At 38.9% G+C, this 26,284-nt stretch overlaps 1 protein-coding gene across 5 annotated transcripts in view; it reads right to left on the bottom strand.

Annotated features, from left to right (window-relative positions):
* ZSWIM8 (zinc finger SWIM-type containing 8) overlaps nucleotides 1–26,284 on the bottom strand; it is a 746,829-nt gene that overhangs the window by 698,758 nt on the left and 21,787 nt on the right. For 4 of the 5 annotated variants that reach the window (XM_063307636.1, XM_063307635.1, XM_063307637.1 and 1 more), the window contains exons 6-14: nucleotides 14,575–14,656; nucleotides 14,095–14,215; nucleotides 10,604–10,805; nucleotides 9,294–9,469; nucleotides 6,774–7,773; nucleotides 5,601–5,732; nucleotides 2,560–2,739; nucleotides 1,799–1,982; nucleotides 390–488 (exon numbers count right to left, since the gene is read on the bottom strand). In XM_063307636.1, coding sequence (XP_063163706.1) covers nucleotides 390–488; nucleotides 1,799–1,982; nucleotides 2,560–2,739; nucleotides 5,601–5,732; nucleotides 6,774–7,773; nucleotides 9,294–9,469; nucleotides 10,604–10,805; nucleotides 14,095–14,215; nucleotides 14,575–14,656 — 2,176 coding nt within the window. Of the gene's footprint in view, nucleotides 1–389; nucleotides 489–1,798; nucleotides 1,983–2,559; nucleotides 2,740–5,600; nucleotides 5,733–6,773; nucleotides 7,774–9,293; nucleotides 9,470–10,603; nucleotides 10,806–14,094; nucleotides 14,216–14,574; nucleotides 14,657–18,030; nucleotides 18,122–26,284 lie in introns of those variants that run through there. The other variant, XM_063307639.1, reaches the window with a different exon arrangement.

Raw genomic sequence — 26,284 nt, 5'->3', positions numbered from 1 at the left:
TCTCTGTACCGCACTTTTTCAGTTTTTCTTTTTCCTTTAGTTCTGTAGTCTAGCTGTTTTACATTCCACATTTTGTATTTTAATTATATTCTGAAAACTAATAAAGTTCCTTATAAGAAAAATAAAAGAAAGCAGAATTCAAGAAAGTTACCCTATTTTATGAAAACCCTGAGTGATTCCCACCAGGGCAATGGATTTCCCCTTAGATTTCATTTAAGCAAAATACCTGATTGTGGTGCCAGGGCTTTCCATTATTTCAATTCTATTTAGGTGACGTGAGAAGAGAATTCAGCTTCTATGTGAATTCAGATTGCTACATAACATGACTAAGGGCAGAGCTCTTCTGAAATTATACGAGCAAGTGTACAGGGAAAAAGTTAAGCACTTACCAAGTGCTGCCACAGCTGCCTCAAAACCAAGTTCTTCATCTCCAGGCATTTCATTGTTCCAGTTACGGCTTGGGGGTCTCGATCCTGTAGGAGAAACCACTAGGACAGGAACAGAGATATGAATAGCTCTACAGAGAATAAACATTGCCTGGACTGGTAAAGAAAACCAGTTCAAATAATATATTTTAATTCTTTCTTTCTCTCTTTATTAATTTTCTATCCTGCCTTTATTATTTTTATAAATAACTCAAGGTGGGGAACATACCCAATACTCCTTCCTCCTCCTCTTTTCCCCACAACCACCACCCTGTGAGGTGGGTTGGGCTGAGTGTGTGTGACTGGCCCAAGGTCACCCAGCCGGCTTTCATGCCTAATATATTGCCAAAATTAAACAAACATCATCGAATTTTCTCGCAAGTTCAGTACAAAACTCAGACTTCAGTACCACATTTAGACATTTTATCCTCCTGAAGACATATTTTCTGTACAACTCTAACTGTAATTTAACACATAGCACAGTTGGTAATTTAGAATGAAGAGAGGACTGCAGTCACCCCAAGGAAGAGTGCATTGCTTTTGCTACCTCAGAGCTGTAGAATATGGTCTTAGATTTGGTGGTTTATCTCAGAAAATCCTGTAGTAGAGATTCAGCAAGGAGTTACTAAAACTGACCACCTGCTTCAAGAAGCTGGGTATAATGTCTGTCATGAGTACTGATGGCGAGCAGGAGGGGGCCTCTATCCAGGGGGGAAAACGCATGCGTAGTACTGAGGAATTAAGCAGCCATTCAAAGAGACACAGATCAGACCCGCCTTAACTTTTGGGGGTTATCTGTCTGGGTTTTCCCACACTTCTTCAGTTTGTTAGGATTCTGTTTAATGTAGCAGTAATAAACACTAGAGACCTACTCCTCATCTCAGCGTGATTTCTGACTGCTAGGACAATGTCTGTAAACTAGAGCAACCTTGCCAACCCTGGTGCACATTAAATACTTTGACTCCCATCAGCTCCAGGCCAGCAACAAATCAGTTCGTAGCCCGAAGCTTCTGGAGGGCAATTTGTAGGAGGGCTGCCTGTCTGTAACACTAAGGCACAGTTAATGAAGTTTTTCAGTCTGACTGACAATCCCCCATTTAGATAGGCTGACTGTATATTTTAGGCTCGGAGATTAAGGCTAAGTTCAGGACCTCCACAGCTCCTTCACAAGTGAGCATTTGGTCTAAACCAAGCATAGCAAGTAGATGTTTTAACCTTGTAGAGAACTCAGTTGTCATGGACATAAGGACTAAAAGGCATAAATAAATGAATGGACTGTGGAAATTGCAATTAAAGTGTAGAGGGAGGAGCAAACTATCATTTTTACTCCCCCCAAGGGGATTTCTCTTTGGGTAAATAGGCAGGGGTTTTACCTGGAGCACATAAGACATCAAATATGAAGCTAGCCAGCATGAGAGGCAAGACAGGGCGGTAATCACACAGGGTTCCTTCCCTCAGTTCTTCAGCCCTTCCCCGAATAGTGTTCATCTCATTAGAACCAAGTGGGATCTTCTTCAACAAGGCCACAATCTCAGACTCCTGGTATGCCAGCTTGACCTGTTTTATATGGATCAGGGAGAAATATGCACATGGCTTTTATTTTAACAAACACATTATTATAAACAAAGACCGGATAATAAAATTAAATGCTTTTAGTGATGTGTAGGAATCGTCTTCTCAGGCTGAGAGGGCTGCTTTTTATCTAGTGAAGGCTGCCAAAAAAAACCCCAACTTCGTGGACTAAACTCAAACCTTGATCCTCTGCAGAGCCATATAAAAGTCTATGTACGAACACTCAACTGGAATCACATTTGGGAAACTGAACAAAATAACCATCTAACAGATTCTACCAAACTCAGTACTGTAGCACTATGGGCTGTGGAAAAAAGTCAGACCATTGCAATACTATTGTCGCAAGAACTGCATACTAGTTTTTTATCTAGAGTTTAAGCCCTAGTTTATGGGAAAAGTTGCTTTCACCCAAACAATTTGAACCTTCAGCTATAGCTGCAAAACCAAGACCTCTTTAGTTTCATTAACGATACAACCTTTCATTATCTTCAGGATTCTCTAAGTACATTATTTCTCCCCCATGAAAGTGCTAAATATGGGACCCAAACTATCCTATACATACCTCCAGTGCCTTGGTAGATGCTGGCGGCCTCTGTAACTCCAGAGCAAACATGCCAATCTGGAAAGCGAGATTGTGATATTCTTGCCGCTCACTCAGTACAGTCAGTAGAAAAGCAGCCTTGGATAAAGTGTTTGTTGCCATCCAAGTCTGTTTGCTGGTAGATACCTTATTTTTCTTTCCCTGTGGGATGTAGAATTAGATAGAAGGCTGAATGCAGACTTTCCTGCACTTAGATTCCATTGAAATAAATTTAAACATCATAAGCATGCCTGGGAATTGACAAATATGCCTGCTTCATTCCAACTGTATGTCATCTTAGAGGTATAAAATGTGTTGTTGTTTTTAAAAAATATACTTTTTGTAAGTCCTTTTCCTTAACATAGGCTTATGTCATTGCAGCACCTAACTAACCTTGCCTGAGCAGGATTAGACACAGAGCTGAATGGGAAATCATCAGGATATCCCAGACCGTAGGCTCGGCTAGGAAACTGGAAGAACATCTGAGAAGAAGAGCAACAGCACATTTCCATAATGTTCAGCTTGACTTAAGGGAATCTTTACCCTTTTATACACCTTTAATATACATATTTTATGTACATATTTGTAATCCAAGAATTGCATTTCAGAACACAGAGCAACTACAACTGAGTAACTAGCTTCATTCGTATTAAAATACAAACGAATTTGATTTGCTAGTCTTAGCTGAAATTCCATTGATTTCAGTTGTACCCCATTGGGGCAAATTCAGTCTGGATCCAGCCCAAGAAGGTTATTTGAGGAAAGATCCATCCAGCTGCACATAAAAAAAATGGATCAAGAGAAGCTTAATGGAGTACAATAAAGAATGCTGTATAACTTTAATCTCCATTTGGGGGAATAGCATTTGTTTTAACTTGTCTTATGTCACAAACGTTTTGCTAGTAAAACGTTACTCAACTTCAGCACCATTAAACAAATATTGTTTTTCTTATAAAATGACTTCATAGACAAAGCATAAATTTGAAGGGAAAAAACCCTCTAAAATTTGCAATCCATTTTAGTGAGCAGCCTAGTACTTTGATATATACTTCCCAATATTTTACCTTCACACTCCCAGTCACTTTAGCATACGGGTACATTTTAATAATAAAAAGGTGTGAGGAGAATCAAATATACCACTCTGTCCTTGGAATAAGGATAGGACATCAGTGTTAATTAACAAATAAACTAGCAATGTGAGATTTCTTATTTCTATAAGGTGATTGAAAAAGATGTTCCTCATCAGAACCATACTTTAGCACGTGGGATGGAGTAACACAAGTATTTATCCCCTGCCTTGCTCAAAATTCTTCATATATTGCATTACTGGCAGTCATATACAGGTAGTCTTCATTTAACAATGGTAATTGAGCCTGGAATTTCCATCGCTAAGCAATGTGGTTGTAAAGCAAGATGGCATTGCTCAGTGACAGCAATACTGGCAACCCCCCTTGCCATCATTAAGTGAATTGTACCGGTTGTTAGCCTGAGCACCCACCCCAATCCAAGCCATTCCAGGCTCGGACCCTCCCAGCCCCAAACACTGCCTTCAACTCCCCCCCCCGCCTATCCCCCCATCCCTGCCCTTTTGGAGCCCTGCACCCTGCCTTGGGGGGGGGGGGCAAGCAGACCCGGAACTGTGTGGCTCTGGGGCTGCAGCCAGCCCCAGCCTCCCCAGCCCAGCCACGCGAAGATCCAGCCCAGCCCAGCCGCCATAGCAGGTGCCAGCCTCCCAATCCGCCTTCGTTCATCCAGCCGCCTCCCCCTCCAGTCCCCGGACCGGCCTTGGGCGTTTCCGCTCAGCTGCCGCGGGAGAAGCAGAAGCACATCACTGCCAGACCCGGCTTTGGAGAAGCTTCTCCTTTGGAGACACTTGCACTATCTTCTCAGAGCCTTTGGAGATGCTTACGCTACCACATCCCAAGCCCAAGGTAAAAAAAAACCTCACTTCAGTGGTGCTTGACCAGGGGCAAAAGGTTGAGAAACAGTGGCTAAGCCTATGGGTATCTAAAATTATTTATTTATTTAACTAATATTTAAATGGATCATTTTCCTCAATAAATCAATGAAAAAGTATAATGTTTTTGACTAATGTGTTTAATTGGATTGTTACCTAATTTTGTCCAGAACAGATCACATTTTAGGTCATAGTAATGCAGTAATATTGAAAATTCAAAAGGGTTCACAAACTTTTAAGCACCACTGTAAGTATAGGTAAAATTTTAGAAATGGTATTGTTTTGGAAATGGGTACCTTCTATATTAAATCTCCTTGTTTGACAAACTGCCACAAAAATGATTAGCAGAAAAAACTCAGTAATCTTTTACAGAAATTTTCCAAAGGTTTTTAACTACTTTTAAGTAGTTTGAGGATTGTACAGGTAGTCCTTGCTTAATGACTGGCCTGTTTAAGCAACTGTTCAAAGTTATGACAGTGATAAATAAGTAACTTCGTGACCTGTCCTCACACTTACGACCATTGCAGCATCACCGCAGTCACGTGATCATGATTTGGGCACTTTGCAACCAGCAGGCATTTATGACCATTGCAGCATCCCAGTCATGTGATCACCATTTGCACACTTCACTGCCAGCTTCTGACAAGCAGAGTCAATGGAGAAGCCAGCAGTAAAACTGCAAGTCGCGGTCACGTGATGTTTTGCTTAACAACTGTGTCACTTAGCAATGGAGTTGCCAGTCCCAACTGTGGTCATTAAGCAAGGACTACCTGTATTTTATTGGGAACTCTATATTAATACTTAAAAATGAAAGAAATTCAGAAATTCTTCTCCTCTACTTACAATAACTTTATTTAAAAGTGTTTTTTACTTTCCTAAAGAGTTAATGGACTGTCAGTTGTCCCAGAGTCACACAGTATAACTATCAACTGGAGCTTAAAAGTAAAGGTATTACATTTATTACAGCATTAAAATTATCCACAGCAAAACACTCATCTGAACCTCATACTAGCTATTGTCCAACCCTGGTCTTTCCATCTAAGCCACGTTCCTATCAGCGTTATACCTTGGTTGGGGGTTGCTCCACTTTGAGATCAGGAGGGTTGGCCAGTAAGTCTTTTGCAAGTTCAACAGTCAGATGGCATGCTTCACTGCTATAGCCATGTGCATGAAGAGCCTCTGCGCAGGCAAACAGGATCTGTAAATTGAGAATTGCAGCAAAACCAGTCTAATTCTTGCTTCCTTTTCTCTCAGTTCTTACTCTTATGGGCCTAGGAGCTTAATTGCTGAAAACTCATAGCACCTCTTCTTGCCATTTTGAAATGAGAAAGTTTACAGCTATAGTGTTTGTTAAGTCCTACAATAAGCATATCACAATTAAAAATAACTCCGCCTTCTCCAAATTCCCAGTAAAACCTGCCCATTTGTGTGACGCTCCCAACATTCCTTGCTGCCATTACCAATCCCTACCACATTTGGAGCACAGCCCTTGGCACCAAAAGTTTGCCCCTTCTGGTCTTAAGAGCATCAATACTTTTAGGCACAACTGTTCAGGCTATATTTTAGATGCAGAGATCTAATCAAAGAGTAATTTCATTTATTCTCAAATTAACTGCATTCCTACAAAGGTTTTCATGAGGAAGAATGGAGGAAAGATATTACCTACAAACAGGTGAATGTAACAGTAAGTGTCTTTCTCAGCCTGCAAATTGAGATAAACCCATGATGCTGCCTTATATGACTCATCTGCTCAGTGCTTTGCAGTCTGACTGGTAGATAGTTTAAGATCTCAAGCAGAAATTCAGTTATTTAAGATCCATTTTGAAATGCAGATGCAAGAGGTGTAATTCAGAACTTCTGCATTAAATATGTGCATTCTACTACCAAACATTGTACCTTTCAGATAACATTAGTTTTATAGTACTGTCAAAATGATTACTGACATAACACGGCATTCTACACATCATCATCATCATGCAAAATATGCCTGAATCACATTCTATTCTGTTTTTCATGGCCAAGTGTTATGGATAAATGTTGGCCTACAGAAGAATAAATTATCAGTATTGACACAAATATTCTCCTCATATTAAGAACTAAAGTCGTTATCTTAGTTTAATAGTCCTTTATTTCACTGCTACATAACAAGGTAAATATTTTCACTCTTCCCAATAGAAACTTATAATGCAGAAGCCCAAAATAAAGAGAAATTGATGATTCAGGAGCTTACAGGCCTTACCTCCATTCGGTTTTCTTGCTCCAAGGGTTTTATTCCAGCAAACATGTCTTGTTCCTCTTCAATCTCACCTTCTGCTTTATCATCTTCTTCCTTAGCCACCTCCTGGGGATTTAGATAATACACTTGATAATCATCTTCTTCCTCTTCTCCTCCAGCAGCGCCATTTTCCTCCACTTCTTTTGGCTTTGAACATACCCCACCAGTACTTTCATCAGGACCATGGAGGTCATCATCTCCACTGCCCACTTCCTCCACTGGTTCCTTTGAAATTTTCTTTGTGGAAGGACTGCTTCTGAGAGTAGGCTCAGTTGCCTCAGAGAAATAGACTCCACCATCGTCCTCAAAAGTATCTCTGTAGCTTCTGCTCAATGGGCTATCTGTGAAGCTGAATGTGTTGCTTGCCTCTGCTCCAAGAGCCAAACTGCTGTCATCTAAAGTCAATTCAGCCAAGTCTGGCTCCAAAGAACTGTCCTCACTGCTCATACGACGCTTCCCACCATGTTTGCTGGCCATATTCTTTCCCACTGGAAGCTTGCCCTTGTTCACAGCTGTTTTATATGAAGCTTTATCACCTTCTGCTGAAAGTCTTCTCAGAACCCGCTGGGGGCCTTCAGACACAACTTTCCGTTTCCCAATAAGTTCTTTGGGGCGCACAGCTGGCTCCTGAGAGACAAGGCGTGACCTGTCTCCTAGCTGCAAACATGTCCCCACAGCATCTGTTCCATGGCCTCTCCCTGCATCAGAAAAGTTTTCTATACACAGTGGCCGGCAGTTCCTCTGCTGGATGGCCTTAACCCAACAAAAGGAGTTCTTCTTATCAGCACTGCTGTAGGTAATGCCTGGAATAGGATATGCCTCCTCCCAATTGAAGTAGCAAGCTTCCACAGCTGGCTTGAACCCATGGAATAGCTTCTCAAGAGACTTTTTATGTTGCCCTCTTTTGACATTGTCTATTACCTTCAACTGCCACTGCCTTAGCTGCGTGCACAAGTCCCTTCGCCTAGATTATGGAAGGAAAGAAACAAGCGGGAGGCAAAAGTGAGCTATTAAAAGCAAAAGTCAAATTTCCTGTTGCTTATCTAATTCCTTGTTAATCTAGTATACTTACGATTTTTCTTCATCAGTATCATTGTTCATGTCTTATCAGAACTCTAATACTCTAATATTCTTAATACTCAATTTCATGCTTATGTCACAGAAAACAGCCTTAAATAATCATAGCACCTATGAAAATTCTTGACACTGATCCTAGCAGTGGTCTAGTTAACTTGTCTATACAGTCTATTGTGTTTGGCAACAAGCCAGAAAGTTCAAATGGCTAGGAAATATTCTTAGGTCCCCTTGGATACACTACATCAGTTTTTCTCAACCGTGGCAACTTTAAGACATGTGGACTTCATCTCCCAGAATTCCCCAGCCAGCAAGGCTGGCTGGGGAATTCTGGGAGTTGAAGTCCATACGTCTTAAAGTTGCAAGGTTGAGAAACACCGCACTACATGTTTGAGATCTACCTACAGATTTCAAAAAAATTCAAGACTGGGGACTGTTCAGGCCATCCAAAAACATTTATCTTTTTTTCTCAAAGTACTTCATGCTCTATTTGGACATACATTTCGGATTGTTATCTTGCTTAGTTCCCAGAGGTGGGGGAGAACAGATTTCAGTGTACAGTGCAGTGCATCCAGGGAAACCTAAGAATATTTCTGAGCTAGAAGGGTTCTGCAAGGACAAATGGGGAAAAATTCCAAAAGCAAGAATAAAAAGACCCCTAGCTGTCTAAAGGAAACATTTGGAAGCTGTTATTTCTTGTAACAGTGTTACAAAATACTGACTGGAAATGTGCCCAAACTTTTGCATCTGCCATATTCACCATTTTCTTATTTTGAATTTGTAAATAACTGCACTTAAATAGTAAGTATGCATTCAAATTTCAGCAAAGACGTCATACTTCACGCTATACTATACAGAAATTGCGATAGCTTCTTCTTACTTAGGAATTCATTGAAATACACAGTTTGATCAGGGTGCCTATATTTTTGCATATCACTGAATATCCTGACAGAAGATGCTGATAATACACATGGTCTCTTTTACTAAAGAGATAACAGGACTGTGATCAGTGACCACATCCATCCTCTGCTAATCTGTAAGTTGTAAGTCATAGGTCTTCAAGTGACATAGTGTTTTTAATTATTTTTTTTAAAGACGCTTAAGAAAAATATAAAGCAAACTTTTCTTGATAAAAAACCTAAGAGCAAATACTATTCATCACTATGTATTTGAAGAACAAATAGTTAGAAAACAACATGAATTCAGGAAAGCACAGGTTAAAGTGGCAATCTGACATGGGAGTTTTTAGGGTATTTCAATGCTGTGTAACACCCATCCACGTTTCGAATAAGATGCAGCCAAGCAAAGAGGCTGGATATAAACATCTACAATAAAGTAAGAGGTAAGTATCCATTAATAGACTGTTGTCAAGGTCAACTTCATTACGGACTTTCCGACATTACTGCCTACCGATGAGGGCTGATGGTCGGATCCAAGACAGCAAGCCTCCAAAGAACCACCATCTCATCACACATACTTGCACAAGCATGAGCAGCAACTTCTGACTGGCCATTGCCACGGCCAGTGTGCCCACTTGCACTACTATGGGATGCAGATGTCCTTACACTGTACCACCAGCCAGTTATCTGTAGACAAATGATGCAGAATGTCAGATGCTCAAACTTCATACTTAATTTTTCTTAATCCAGTGGGCGGCACATGATTCTTCAATCCATTCTCACTACTGTAGGAATTATGTACATTATAAAATGAATCATAGGAGTTGGAAACCTCTTCTAGTCCAACCCCATGCTCATGGTAGGAATTCTCAGATCATCTCAGACAAACAGACCTCCAACTTTTGTTTGGAAACCTTGCATGATGGAACACCCATGACTCTAGGAGGCAGGCTGTTCCACTACATACAGCTCTCACACTAAGAACATTCTTCCTTATTTTGAATTTTGATCTCTCTCTGTTAAGTTTCCATCCATCAGTTTTTATCCTACCTTCAAGTGCTGTGGAGAATAAATCCATACCCTCTCCCCATGACAGCCCTTCAAATGTTAGAAGACTGCTGTCATGTCTCTCCTTAACATCCTCTTCTTTAGATTAAAAATTATTTTACCATTCTTAAGATTTAGCCCTCAACCTCCTCACTACCTTCCTTGATCTTCTCTGCATTCTTTACAGTTCCTTAGTGTCATTCACATACTGGGGCAACCAGAACTGGACACAATACTCTAGGTGCAGTCTGACCAGAGCAGCATAAAGCGGTACTTTCACTTCCTATGTTCTCATGGCTATACTGCTGTTGATGCAACCCAAGTGGGTGGAATTGAATATTTTCATTCTCTTTTGTGAGTTCAGAGACCAGAAATCAGTGCTTTGCCTCCATGAGTCTTAACACATCACTTTCCAGCTTTATTTAGCCAAAATTAGCACCATCACAGAAAAACATAGGCTGAAAATATATGCAATAAAGCCTTACAGAGATAGCATTTCAATTACTACCCCTTTTTGGGCTAAAAACATTTTAAAAAATAAGCACCACCAAAAATCGGCCATTTTTTCACCAAATTCCAGAAATGGAAATTGATGGTGTTCGGAGGGCCACATGTGGCCTGTGGGATAGCCACCTCTGTCCTAATAGGATATTACTGTACTGTTAGGAACTTGTCTAATTCCTCCCTTTGCTTAGAATTTCTACATAAGCAACATGGTCATTCCACCCCATAAGCAAGTTTCTGTAATGATTTATTTAACAAAGGAAGTAATACCTGTTCATATGTTAGACACTGGTCTGTCAGGATCTCCAGAAGAGGAGCTGCATTGGTATCCCGTCTCTTAAACATCTCACGTACAATTGAAAGCAAATTCCATATGCCCTCTGGTTCTCTCCCTCTCAGGGGGCGTAACAGACAGGCCCATTCAGCAGCAGCTGGAGGTTCCGTACTGGACAGGTACATGGAATTCACATCACTGTGCAGTTTGAACAAGGGGGAGAAGATGGAAGAACTTCAAACTGATGATCATTTATGTAACTCTGAATGTAGGGGACTTCTTTATAGATGTTATCTCACTGATCCATTGTCCAATCAAGAGGAGGTTAACACTTAGTAATAGCAGAAGACATGGACAAGAGGTCAGCCACCAAATGTATGGCAGCTCCCTCCCAAGCCTTTTTGTGTCACTTCAGTCCTCTTCTTCAGTTGTTGATTAATGTAGTCATTAAGCTAAAATTAAATGTTGCGATTTTAAAACTGGATTAGTTTGCCCCATAGGCTGAATAAGGAGCATCAACGTTATGAAAAAATGTTGGCTGTATTCTGAACACAGCCATTTTCTGCTTTGCTCATAGCACTTTTCCCCAAACATACTGCAGCATCAAAACATTACGTAAGATCTACATGCAGCCTTCAACTTGAAAATATGCCAAAGGACAGAGTTGAGTGTCATCCACATGTTGTTGATACTAAATCTTAAAATTTCAAACAATCTCCTCCAACAATTTTATGAAAAAGGTAAAGTAGGCCACTGATCAGGAGGTTTAGCAGGTATCTTGCTGAGCACCACCTTCTAAGACTGATCTTCAAGATCTCTGTCAATATCCTTATGCTGTTAAAATAGAATAACATCTCATTTAACTAGACAAGTACGTACTAAAGGCACATCTACTGATAGCAGCTGAAAATTCCACTAATTGTGGCAAATTAAACTGAATAGAAGTGACTCTCTCAAAATGCCTCAAAAATTGGTCATAGCAAATCACTGAACAGTCCACTACTTTCCCATGAGCCAAAACAAAGAGCAACTTTTATTACAGGTAACAGCTATGTTGAACAGCTTTGAATGAAGCCAATGGTAGTGGATTTTTTTTCTATCCAAAATAGGAAACCTGATGGATTTCTTGGAATAGAGGTAGCTCAGGTTTGCTATACATACTAGGAAAGCTTCTGAGACTTAAAATAGCACAGTAACTGTTTTAGAAAATATAGGTTAGGCTCTTGAATCTCTTTTTTTCTGGAGAAGTCCTCATCTTTTGGGAGCAGGTAGGAATTGCTGCCTTAAAGGTAGGAATTCCTTTAGAATCAATATGAAATAAATATTTTCCAGTACTTCAGAGAGGTACTGAAGAGGTACTCTCTTCAAAGCAACCTGTGAATCGCTACAGAAAGAACAGTGGGATATAAACCTAAATATTGATGATGATGTCACTGAATGTGTGGAAAACAAATCTAATAGCCAATGGTGTAGAGATTGACAAAGTCAAAATTAGAAGAGGCATATTTCAAGGTAACTCACTGTTACTTTACTATTTGTTTTAGCAATGTTACTACTTACAAATAATGCAAACAAAATCAAATGCTAATATCAACTCTCAAAGGAAAACATAGATGACTTAGAATTATTTGTAAAATTGAAAGGAGGACTTGAAAAGCAGGAATCTCTAGTGAACTATGCCCATGCATTCAGTAAGGATACCAGAATGGGAGGGAATTACTTCAAGTCAAACAAACTGGAAGAAATGAAACACACCTTGAATGATTATATTAGATAGACTAAGGAACTACTACTGGTGGAATTTTGTAAAGAAAAATGACTTTGGGGGGCCTATTTTTCTCTCATTAGACCATGAAAAGCCTTCTTAGTACAGAAAGATGCTACAAAATATCCAGGCTGATTACAATAAAGACATACAGGTAATCTTCGGGTTATGACTGCAATTGGGGCCGTAATTGCCGTCACTAAGTGATACGGTCATGAAGTGTGATGTCACGTGACCACATCACTTAGCAATGGCAGTTCTGGCAGTCCTGGTTGCTGTTGTTAAGCAAGGACCTCATGTGACCACAACTTATGACTTCCTGCTGGCTTCCCCATTGACTTAGTTGAGGGACAAATGCTTGAACAGTAAAAATGAGCAAAAGCACAAAAGCCCATATGAAAAAGGTGCTCAGAATATTGCTCTATAGCAATTTTGTACACAGCAGCTATAATGTAGCACATCTGTCATGAGTACTGATGGTGAGCAGGAGGGGGCCACTATCCAGGGGCAAAAACGCATGCGTAGTTTAGAGAGTTTGAGCTGTCATTCAAAGAGACACAGAACAGACCTGACTTGACTTTTGGGGGTTTATCTGTCTGGGTTTTCCCACGCTTCTTCAGTTTGGTAGGATTTTCTGTCTACTATAGCAATAATAAAGCACTACAGACTTCTTCCTCATCTTGGCGTGGTTCTTGCTTAGTCAGGACAACACCCAATCTAAAAAATTCTTGGCCCTAAAGGCCCAGTACCTTTTGCATTAAGCACTGTTTGTGATAAGGCTAACTGGCCACAGAGAAGATATATAATGTCTCATCCTTTGCTTTTGTTTCTGAGAAGAAAGGGAGACTTTCAGAAGATCAGGACGGATATCTAGTGGGTCTCTCCAACCTCTGAATCATTCTCTATCCAACGGTCCAGTTCAAAGATCATGACACCAGGGTAGTAAGCAGACCCTAGAAGAACAATAAGGCTCAATCCCAGTTAGTTCTGCCGAATTAACACTATTCCTCTCCTCCCATATTTCTTCTTCTTAGTCAGTCGCAAAACCAGTTCCTCAGATTATGATACCTGTGACTACATATTGATGAGCAGGGGAAAAATGGCCTCCAGGAAAGACATAGGAAGTGTCTTTTCTTCTACCCACTGGCCATATCTTTCTTCTGAAAGTATGCTACCTCCTAGTAGATAAGACAGGACAGTACATAGCATTGGGACCAGTGGATAGCAGGAAGTGGAGATAAATTCTGGCATGCTATTTTCTGAGCACAGGTAATGTTTTCGCATGGGAAAGTATTTTGTCAAGTGAAGCACCACCTGCAGCTGGATACGACTGACAGCTAAAAGAAGACTCTTATGACAGATGTTGCCCAGATAACAGAACTTGCTATCATTTTGCATCATTAATAGTCCTGTTATTTCTTGGTCAAACTGACTACACAATTTCTTGAATAAAAAGTACAGAATGGTGCAATAAAATATTGATTTAACTACAATTTACAATCAGCTTTGTGGTTACAAACAAGTAGTAATTTATGATTCACATGTTGAAGTATAGCTGACCAAATGTATATACTGTAGCTGTCTACTCACTATTCAAAAAACCATTACATTTTGCTGACTTTCTAAAATTACAAAAACAGAGTATGTCAAGTATAGTGCGGAGATGACAGAAGGCTTTGTAAATCTACCCAAGTTGTAAAGGAAGAAGAAAATTTAAGTTACCTAAATACAACAGGAGAGGGACCACAAAATTTGTGAAGGGTTTTCTTTATGTTGTCACTTAATGTAGATTCATCCAAGTACCAAGTACTTTGATCTGAGGCAGAAGGACCAGCAGTAGGATCTTAGGAAAAAGCAGAGACATTCTTTCAGTTGTTCAAAATAGTTTGTTTTCCCTTCTACTCAAGGTTGCAGGTAAAACAAGTAGTGAGCTTTAATTTTACTCCAGAAATGCTGACACAAACGTGTATTTGAAAACGGAATACAGTGTACCTTCCTACTGCTTAATAGAGGAAAAAGACATCCTGTATAAAGTTTCACATGAACAACTCAAGAGAATGATCAGTGTATTTTGTCTGTTATATCTTTATGCTACCCCTCTCTAGGAAACATATAGCACCAGCATTTAAAAAAAATTAATTCATTTGCATATTTGAAAACCATTGTTTTGGTTACATTTTTTTTAAAAAACCAAAGCATTACCTGGGGCCCCACATACAGTGTTGATGGCAGTGGACTGAGAAGACAGCAGCTCATCAAGTAGACGCTGAGCAGTAGGAAGTATCTAAGAGTAAGACAGACGTGATGCTGATTTAAAACGGTCTTCCAGAAATAAAGCACATCAACTATGTTTCCTGCAAAATGGGTTTATTTAAATTAACAAGAAAACATCTGGTTTTGATTAAATTTCCCATGGTACTTTATTCTCTAAACAATTATGCATATTCCTGTTTAACCTTAATATTAGTTCTGTCTCATTTGTATAAATCATTTCTCATTTCAGGAACTGCACTGAAACTTTGCTCAGAATGTAAGCCAACAGCAAGGATGGAATAATATTGCAGAATAGTTCATCTTTCTAAATGACACCCTAGGTCTGGAATAGAAACCACAGATACCAATGTGGCTGTGGAATCCTCTTTGCTGCCCACCATCAGGTTTTAAAAAACAGCTTTTGACTTAGAAAATTAATGTTGCACATAGCAAACCAAACACTCAGCCTCCAGCATTTATTTACAAAAATACCTCTAAACCCCACATAGGATGTTTTTCTAAGAACTCCTAAAAGGCCTACGAAGGTGCTTAGAGGCATTCTTAGAAAATAAAAATAGTGGAAAGCTGCAGCCCAGTGTTTTGTTTTCAAGTGTGTTCATTTGCCCCCAGAAAGACAAAGGTAAGAAGCTGAGGAGACAAACAGCATCAGGGGACATCAGAGGGAATGGCATGGTACAACATTACTTCACTTTCTGACAAAGGGCCATTTTGTAGCTACCTACATGCCGTGCGGCAATCATTTTTTAATAGGCTAGTCTCTGCTGCCCCTATGACAATCATCGGGTGATACAATTTACACCAAGCTCTAAAAATTCCAGTGTACTCACTGACCCAAAGAAATAGCCTAATCCTGGTTTAAGTGCTTTGACTGGGCTCTTTCTGGACAGCTGAATTATCTGCCCAAGTCTGATACTAGGTGCTGTGCTTTTTTGGCCTTGAGGTGGCAATTTAACTACTAAGTCATTGCATCCAGTCTGTGGTTAGCCCACAGTCCTCAGCTGAGGATGAACAGAGTACAGTGGCATCCGCAGCAAGCTACAGTGTTGCCATTACTTACTTGGGTACTGATATTTAAGGTACATTACAGCATTTGTGTGATGAAGTAACTATTCCCCCTTCCTCTGCACAGATGCCCATGAGAGAGACCACATGAATTCTACAGTAAGACAATCCCAGATTAATCACTGGGATAAGGAAGCACCTGACTCACCGTCACAGAAAGTCTATTAGCAAGCCCAGATTTACAGCTTTCAAATAATACGGAGAACAAATTTACTTGACAAGAAAGCTATTTTGTTTTGTAAGAATGAACCTTGCTTCCACTTTCACCAAGTTTAGATCATACAGATGTGATGGCTCACATCATTTTTTTCAGGGGTTAATGCTAGATGGAGGAAGAGAAACTTCATGCATCACCCCCACTGTACACTAATATTCAAGAGTTTTTATACAGTCTATTGACATTCACATTGGTGGATACGTGTGCATAGTTACGTATTGGTGGTGCTTTTCGGGAATTTGAGTTGTACGCTTTGAAATTTAAAAGCTACTAAAAAAAGGAAGGAAATGGGAAAAGAGTGATATAATCTGCATTTGTACTCACACTTACTTGAGACTCTTATTTAACACAACTGAATTCCTTTTCTAAATATGTATGCACATGAAGCTATGAGGCTGCAATCCTATAAAGGCTGATTTAGGAGTAAGCCCAAGTTAATAAGAGTACATCTGTGCAAATCAGTTTAGGGTTGCTGTACTGATGATCATACAAAATATAAAGAAATGAAGCTAATAAGGAACAAGAGGGTGTCCTTTTCAACTTATGTTTGCATGGGTTAGAAAAAGTAGATATCCATCAACATAGTTCATACTTGTCAGTCTGAAGTCTGGCGGCGAATGAACTAATGAATGAATGAATATCTAGAACTACTGTAAAATAGACTGGTATAACATCAGCCAATATGGAATGTGCTCTATTTGCTGATCCTCCTCAGCCACTAAATGTCTTGGACCTGACCTAAATCTGTGCATGTGTATGTTTCCTTTTTAAGGAAATATTTTTATTGCATCAAACCAATTAAAAAAGAAAAAAAATACATACATAAACAGGGGTTGTTGTGGTGGCTGGAAACTGATCTCATAAGGATAAAGCACACACACACCCCAAATTTCCCAAATTGCTCAACCCTCCTTTGTCCCTTTGTTAAAAAAAGTAATAATTCAAATGTTGAGAGATTACACTTATCAAGAATCTATTACTGTAAATCATATGTGGCCCCATGCTTCCAATGTTGTATAATAATTATTTTGGACATTCTTCATGCATGAATAGTCCTGTTTTTTCATGTCTTGATGCAATCCAAATGTTAGGGATACACTGAAGAAGAACATAATGCAAACTTAACCAGCAATGATCTATAGTTACACTAACAATCTATGGACTATAACTCAAAGTGTGACAATGATAAAGGAGACTTAGACAAGGTGAATTAATATTCCAGCTCTGAAACTGCATCTCCAAACCTCCAGTATACACAACATATTCTGTTGTATTAATCTCATGTTAATATTAAATAATGTGCAGTAATCTCCTTATTTCAAAGTCTGTATAAATAATCAATTTCAAAATCTTTCCTCCATTTCATCTCAAAATGGTTACCCACCTAGGACCTCAGCTGATTCCCCCAAAGCCCCTAACAACTGTGGAACTTGGACAGCGATGGCATCAGGACCAAACGGTATGTGGTTAAGCTGAATGAACTACAAAGAAGCACTTTTATGTAATTTAAGCTATTTTGTTCTACAGCAGCTTTAAAAGGTATCTACATCAGAATCATTTACCTCCCAAAACAGGTTTACCAGCTATTTTTAAATTCATACTTTCAAATATGAAATCTTTTCATAGGTAAAAGGATAAAAGTTCTTTTTGTGACCTAATATATTCCAAATATAGCTTGCAATATTAGTCATAGATGTGTTTATCTTATTCTGTTTGCTATGTTTTAGGCAAAAAATCAGTCTGTCTCTATATATTGCATTTATGTGCTGCTTTAGGCCTGTAAACCATGTACTATAAATGGGTAAGATTTGAGTTTTCTTCCATGAACAAAATATTAATATTTTTTAAACTTTATTTTCATTATTTAGTAAAATATATTTCTTCAAATGTAAGTATGTGTGCATACATTCAGTATTAGCGTAGAACAAGGAACCTACTATAAGCCCCTAACCTTGGATTCACCATGGCCTGGAGAAAGGTTTTCTGTATTATAGATGTGGGCACTCAAGATGTAGTAACAATTATTCTGGGCAGGTAGGAAAATGTTACACAGGTCTCTAGTAAAGAAATTGGAAGAAGACATTGGATTCATCTAGATGTCATACCTCCATGGACACTGTAGGAGCTCTTCCAGTGACCTGCAGCATGTGTGCCATGTTTGTCTTTCTGCCTGAAGACAGCATAAACTACATGTGCAACAAACGGCTCTGTTGGAAGAGAAGATGAAGGGACTTGAGGAATGTCCTTGGATATCCAACTTATTTATTTATTTATTTAAGCAGTTTATATTATTCATGAATTTACTGCTTGCTATAACAAGGTCTACTGAAGTGGTATTTCTTATCAGGGACAATTTAAGTATTTTTAGATGAAAGGTAGAAAGCCCTCCTGAAAGAATACCAGAAAGAGAAGGTTTTAAAGAAAAAGAAGAAAATAAAGGGCTAGATGAACTGGAAGAATGTGACATACCAAGAGAATCATGACACGTCCTTTGTAAGGACTGAGGTTGGTTGAGGAACTAGCAATTCCCAGACTAGGGATGTAAACATGCCACAATCCCCTGACTTCGGGACCACCAAGTACCATGCCAACTAACCCTAAATTAGGGACAGCAGGAGGAAGAAGCCTTGAGTTTAAAAACTTGAGAATATATGCAAGTTCCTGACTTCTTTGTACTGCAGTGGGCAATCAACTTTGCGTATGGTTTAGTTTTGCAATGGGTTATTCAAATCTGGCTGAACCATGTCTGCAGTCTTCTGCCAAGTCAAGCTGAAAAGCCAAGCTAAGGTGTGAAATGCAAGGCAGTTGATTTACTGCCAAGTCCTGCTATAGAAGCCTGACACCTGTGGTACTAGAATGACACAACGCCCATGGAAAATGACTTGGGGCCACCTACTAGTAATTTAATTACCTTTAAGAAAATTAATACATTTTTTAAAAACTTACTGTGCAATTATCTTAATTTCTGAGGGAGTGGAAAAGGGACACACTATCCTGGTCTTTGGCCTGACTGAAATGGAACAAAACTGAACTAGTGATAGAAATATGGGGAGGAATTGATACATCATCTTGGAATTTATGGTAGTAAGGTCTATAACAACTGAGCTGAGTTAAATAGCTATCTTGGATATTAGGGAAGGTGATTAAAAAAAACCTAGAACAATTAGAAAGGATTCCATTGACAGAAATTCCAAAATAGCAAAAGAGACAGGACATTCTGCCTGAAGGCACAACTATAAAGTTCTTCTGAGAATGAAAAACGGGAAATGCCAGCCAATATCTGATGAATGCATTTGTCATAAAAGGGATAGTAATAGAGTACTAAAGCAGCTCATATCATCTCAAGCCAAGGATTGCCACCAGCTAAGGAGAGAAGCCACCTATTTATCCAGCAGAGCTTTCCTGAATATCTAGCTTCATGCTATTGTATTCAATTTGCTGCTCACTTCTAGCAGGCCCTGTTTACATTATGAGAAATGAACCTGCACTCCCTATTTACCCGCATGTTAGTAGAAAACTCTGAAATAACACTGGGTTATTAAGTCTTTTTATTTTGGAGGCAAAGTAAATGTCACCCCTGCAGTTAAGTGGAGGCAAAAGCAACCACACTGGCTCAGGAGACCCTTTTCTGGAAAAGCAGCAAGAGATTATTCCCCACTTGTCCAATTGGTACAAGTGGTATCAGCAGGAGTAAGGAGTCTTCTCATGCTCATGTTGTATGCACTGAGAGATAAACTGAGGAGAATCAGCAACCGAATCTCCACGCCAGAGGTCTAATAAAAAGACACAGTATCTGTGTTGGGAGCGGAACAAGGGGTGGCTCCCGTTTCATCTCAACGATGATGATAACACACCTAGTAGCACTACTGGGTCTGCAGAGGTTTTTCTGTTTTTTACCCATGACAGCTTTTGTAACTGTCACACTGAAGCTACCTGATATCTCACACTCACAAAATTCCACATGTATTTCCAAAGGCTGGGGAGCCCTTAAACAGATCATCTCCAAGGTCCTTTCCCATTCTTTTATTCAATAGAAAGAAATTCTTTGTTTAGAATAAACACATGAGAACAGAGCAAACTGAGTGTCTCAGAACTTCAAAAAATATAATAAATTAATAGTCCTGCAGCATCCCAAAGACTACAAAGACCAACCAAAACACAAAACAGATGAGCTAAAATTCATCAGTCAGCTTGAAACAATTTCTCACAGACTGACCGGAAACCAAGGCTTCTCATCAAACAACATTTGTTAACTACCATTCACTGCAAGAACATACAGTATGTGTCACATTGCATCAGGCAATATCAATATTACACCTAACTGCAACTTTTTTCTTTCCTTATATCGCCAGCAAAAATCTACTACTCCCTGGAAGCAAGAATTGTTGCTTTTTTATGATTTCTAAATGATTTTGTTATTTTACTCTTTCGTTTATCCACAACTGATGGAATACAAAATGTTCCTCAGAACCATGCTTTACACATCATACATAGATTATGCTCTATAAAAGCTTAGGGGATGCAATAAAATCAAATTCTGCTTGAGGCAGGGAGGAAAGAATATCCAAGTCAAAGCTATGTAAGACTTTGAGTAGGTTCAGTGACTGTATAATGCAGGAAGTCACACATCCATTCTAAGGCACTCTCTTCACCAACACTGCCATAGCAATATGTGACTATCAAACATATGTCAATTAAATGTGCTAGCTAAAGAATAAATTGGGACTTTACATTGACAGGATTGTTGAGGTGACTGCTGCTCTAGTAGACATAGCTGTGATACTAGGAAGATGTTTCAAAATCAAGAGATCTGAATCTGTCAGATCTGAATCTGTCATACACATATTCTCTCCTTGAAAGAGGTGTCAGATGTTACAGCCAGTCTGGTCTAGTGCTTAAGGCAATGGGCTAGAAACCAGGAGACTGACAGTTCTAGTCCTGCCTGAGGCATGAAAGCCAGCTGGGCGACCTTGGGCCAGTCCCTCTCTCTCAGCCCAACTCACCTCACAGGGTTGCTGTTGTGGGGAAAATACGAAGAGGAAGGAGTATTAGGTATGTTTGCCACCTTGAGTTATTTATAAAAATAATAAAGGCGGGATAGAAAATAAATAAAATAAAAAAATAAATATCCCACCTGCCTTAATGAGACAATGCACAGTATGAAATTTCAGTATTACCACTTATGGTCAAGAAATGGTAGAATAAACTCTCATGACTGGTGAACCTAGGAATATCAGTTTTGCAATGAAGGAAAAATCTATCTGATGATTTCCTTTTCATTATGGAATAACCTTAATAATATTTGTAAAAGAAGGCTACTATGAACAAAAATCACAGATCAATTTCTTACAATACAAGATTGAAGGTCTTAGACTTACAGGAAGGCATGCACTTTCCACAATTGAATACAGAAGAACCTCTTAAGGAATGGACTAGAATCAAATGTCTGGAATATCAAACAGAAAGCCCCAAAGAAAAGACGGATAGCAATTTTTAAATCCTGGTTTAAAATTTAACTGAAACCTGGCTATGATTAAACATAATCTCTGCCATTGCTCCCACCCTATAGAACATTCTTCCCCCAGAAGTGAGACAAGCCCCCACTCTCTCAGCCTTCCAGAAAGGAGTGAACACCTGGCTCTGCCAGCTCATGTGGGGTGTGAGGAGGAGCAACCAATCCTGGGGGTGGTTAGCACCCTGAAGATGCTCCCCTAAATTAACATCTTTTTAACACATTATACTTTTATGTAAGAATATTGTTGTAGTGTATTTTAATGATTATTTATTATTGTTTTTATTGTAAACCACCCAGAGTCACTCTGAGTGAGATGGGCGGTGACTACATTTGAAGTATGTATGTATGTATGTATGTATGTATGTATAATCAATCAATCAATCAATCAATCAATCAATCAATTGCTTTTTAAAGTTCCATAAAAGCAAACTATTGGCTATCCTCTACTAATTACTAGGAAGTTGTTCTTAGCATACAGGTATACTTCCACAATGTTTCACTATTCTTTGCTATTAGCCACACTGTAGGGGTTATGGGATTTGGAAGTCAAAACATATGGAGAACATCAGATTGGTGAAGCCGATTTCCACATTCCTGACTACATCATCCTTTTAAATAAGAGGAACCACAATTGTGAAATCGCCAGGTAGATTATTTTAGAGGCAGTTCTGGATGGCAAGGATTATGGATATTTGCTTGAATAGGATTTATATAGCACTTCTACCAATCAGTGTGGAAAAAAGGAATATAGGAGCAAGTTAACATAAGCACATCTTGACCACTGCTTTCTCTGCCTGAGAACTTTAATTTACAGGAGAGCAGAGGCTCTGTGCAGCCGCACAATCCATTGTGTCAAAGAAACCACCATAGTTTTTTATTATCCCTCTTTATGAAACTGCCATCACTCTGTATAAATTCCTTAGGCTTATGCAACTCCTCAAGGCCAGGATTCTCAAAGGGGAATGGGGAATAGACTGTGAACATACGCTTTCTCAGAATGTAAGTGGTTGGAAGCAGTCAGCTACTTTAACTGACAAGAAATTTTCTGAAAATATTCCATTACAAAAAGGCAGTCTACTTGGTTATTTCTTTATTTAGAAATAAACTGGAACTTTTGTTCTTTGCTACTATTTGAAAAAGAAAAGACATATGCTTTTTAGTTCTATAGAATAAACAGGCACCCCACCTTATGTGCTTTGGCAGGTAGCTGATGCAGCTCAAATATGGGCATTGATTTCTGTCTCAAGTAAGTCACCTTCATGCAGGGAAGGGAACATCAGTATCCATGGAGGAGCTGTTCTGTTTCAGGTTTCTGCAAAGCAATTAGCACTTCAAGCTCTGATTGCTCTGAAGTATTTGCATGCACATACAGAGAAGACAGTAGTGTTCCTTCAGTAGCCAGGCATAGAGGTACTAATCAACGTTTCTGTCCAATGACTTAGGCCTGCTGTGTTTTCTTCCTTAGAGGCTTGCTTCACAGATCTGCTCTGCTGGTGTTAAAAGAAGCGGAGGCAAGACAGAATAGGAAAACGAAAAGAGGGGAAAAAAGAAGTCTTCCTTCAAAACGATATTGGAAGTTTAAAAAAAAAAGAGGAACCCCTCCCCAAACATGAAAATCTGGAAATGGAAGAGGAAGAAAATCTAATCAGAGGAGAGTGTAGGGTTTATCTGCTCAGAGTAGCAAACCTGTACAGAATAGTCTAAAAGGCCAGGCGACAACTTCTGATCTAGGATAAAGTAACCTACCATAGAAAACAAAAATGGAACTTTATTCAAATTTAATTACAAGATTTTATAACTTGTCCACCAGCTACATGTGTATTTTTCAAAATGGGTTTAAGTCAGAATATAAAAATACTTCAACAAAATATAACTAAAACTGAAATCCTGCCTGAGCTGCCACTTTCTCAGAGCCTTTGCAATATTGGCATTTTAACTGTTAAACTCACTCACTCTACTTAACAGGCAAGAGATTAAGACTAGTTTTCTTTGATAATTAATAGTTTAAATGCTTTTTAATACTTTAATCTCAATCTGTTCTTAATCTGCTGCAAGATTTTGTTGCTAATGCTAATAATAATGCTAATGCTGTCATTTTAACACTATTGTTAGGTAAAAACATGATGCAATACACCATAAAAATGTTTAAAAGACAGTAAACTAAGATTATGGAATAAAGCACTAAAACATGACTAACAGATTACTACTACATACCCAGAAATGAAGGGGCAGATAAGATGGTCTACTGCTAAGCACTTAGAAGGGATGGGGAAAAGAAGCATTCCAGAGCATTCACTACCCTGTGCATGGTTTTTTTTTAATAAAGTATCTATAACGGCAGTACATTTGATGCAATTTCATATTTGTTCCTTTTTTAAACTAATGAAGCAGGTGCTTACCTCTACTCATATAGAGAATATTTGGTCTCCAAGATTTTTTTAAAGAAATAACCTTTAATAGGTATCACTAGCATATTTGTATCCTTCATCAATATTGTCAAGGAAACTAGCTAACAAGTATTGGTCACACACTTATCGTAAGTACTGAATCTACTTCTAACCACCACATTTTAGGAATGATTCGGACAACTCAAATAGATTCAAAAAGAGCAACAGGAATGATCAGGGGATTAAAATTAATTCCTGAAGAAAAAATTAATTATGAAGAAATATTGAAGGATCACTAGAAAACACGGAGAGGGATATGACAGCACCAATCAAATACCCATAAAAGGATGTCACGCAGGAGGAGCTCAAGACTTGTTCTACATTATTCCAGAGTGATGAATAGAGTAAGTTGGGTTAATACAGATTTATCTAACAGGAAAGCACACCCCAATTAAATATTAGAAAAAAGCTTAACCATAAAAGTAGTTCAATTAAGAACCAATTATCCAAAGCAGTGGGATCGCCTTCACTGGATGCCTTGAAGCAAAGGCTGACAACCATTTCCTAGGATGCTTTAATTTAGATTCCTGCACTGAAAAGGCAGTGGGCTCAATGCCCTTATTTCAACATAGTATGATGGGATTATATGGAATGAATAGGATCCTGCAAAGACCTGTTTGTGTTTTAATTTGATTATAAGTGGTATGAAGCTGAGGTGGACTGTGGAATGACTAAGTTTATTACATTAAAGTAGGTATTAATTAGGGTATTACAATTATTAAATTACTCAGGGTAGTAAAAATAGAAGGGGATAGTGAAGAATTCTAAAAATATCTCTCCAAATTGAATAGACATTCAAAAAATGCAAACACTTCTACTTGCATTGCAGTGTGAACCTTTTCCTTCTGTGTAATACTAGACAATAGGGTCATTCATGGAAGTTAAAGACATACAAAACCTTTCTTCTTCACACAACTCATAGGTGAGGAGTGGACCTCACTGAGATTTGCTCTGAAAGGCTTCCAGAGAGGGCTGGATACATGTATAAAGCATTAATATTAGTCACAATCAGCTTCAATATCTGAGACAACTTGCCTCTTAATCCTGTTGCTATGGAACAGGCACAAGAGGGTAGGCTTCTTACAGGAACCCAGCTGGCTGCTGTTGGGGACAGAAAGCCTTGCTCTCCTTTTCATATAAAGCAGCTGCATCCACTGCTTGCTAGTTTCCAAATAGATCTTCAAAGTTTGGTTTTTATTTTAAAGTTCTGAACTGCCTGAAATCTCATTTCTCAGGGTGTACCTTTTTTCACATGAGTCTTCCATCTAAAAATCGAAGTAACACTGACCTAGCCCACCCACCATAATGCTCCTTAGCTGATGCATATTAGATACTATTTGTCTTTTCAATTTCTCCTACAACTATACTTTGTAAGCAAAGTGATAGCAAGCATTTGTGTTGTTAATAGTTTCCAATGACACCAAATTACTAGGGTATGGCTACTTCTGTATGTTTAACTGGAAACGTGAGCATCGGTCATTGAGACTAGATGGCCTGAGAATACTACTCTTCCCAATGCTCATCTCACAGTACTTTGCCACAGTTCCATGACATTTTTTTTTAACCCGGGAAGGGACACAGAACAAACACACTGCAGAGGATGCTCCCCTGTACAAATAACCTTCAGTGTGAGCAGGCCCAGCAGAAAAGGATACATGAATGTCCAAATCATGTTAAGGCCCACCGTATGTAGCTGTTCATGCTTCGTAAAATATAGCATCAGAACTGTCTTCTGCATGGTTAAGCATTCGTGCAGGAAACACAGGAAGGGGTGGAGAAAGGACCCCCGATGGTACAGAAATACTGTACTGAAGTGCATCTTCAGCTAAGCACATGAGCCACTGCCTTGAGCTTATACTGTCTGCTTTCTGTTGAAGCGCTTATTCTAACTAGGTAAATTTAAATATAGGCAATCACTTTTATGTTATCAAAAAATGTATTCCTCTCATCATACCTATTCTTCAAGCAGAAGCCAAAGAACGTAGGGCAAGGAAGACAAATAGCTAACTATGGACTAGAAGCATCATACGGAAATACAGTTTTAAAAGCCTTAGAAGCCTTCAACAATCATTCCTATATGACTGGATAGAATAAAAATCAGCTTCTTATCTAGCAACTAATGCTGTTCCTATCTTCCATTAATCTGTTTAATTCATTGTGGAATATTTTGCTACTTTTTCTGATCACTGGTTATATTACAGTACATGATTTCATTCTGAGTTGCCTTTTATTCTAGTATTCATCCCTAAAGTTGATTGGTTCTGTTCACAATCTGGTTTGGCATAGGGAGATTAGTAAGTGTTTAAAATTCAGAATATTTTGCATACCTTTATGAAGTACAGATGTTAAACTTGAAAAATCCTGCAGAGGATTTTACACATTGCTCATCAAAATTAT

The sequence above is a fragment of the Candoia aspera genome, chromosome 6 (assembly GCF_035149785.1).
Source record: "Candoia aspera isolate rCanAsp1 chromosome 6, rCanAsp1.hap2, whole genome shotgun sequence".
In the NCBI taxonomy this organism is placed as follows: Eukaryota; Metazoa; Chordata; class Lepidosauria; order Squamata; family Boidae; genus Candoia; species Candoia aspera.
Note: the sequence above shows the minus strand (reverse complement) of the source record. Positions and strands in the feature narration are given on the sequence as shown.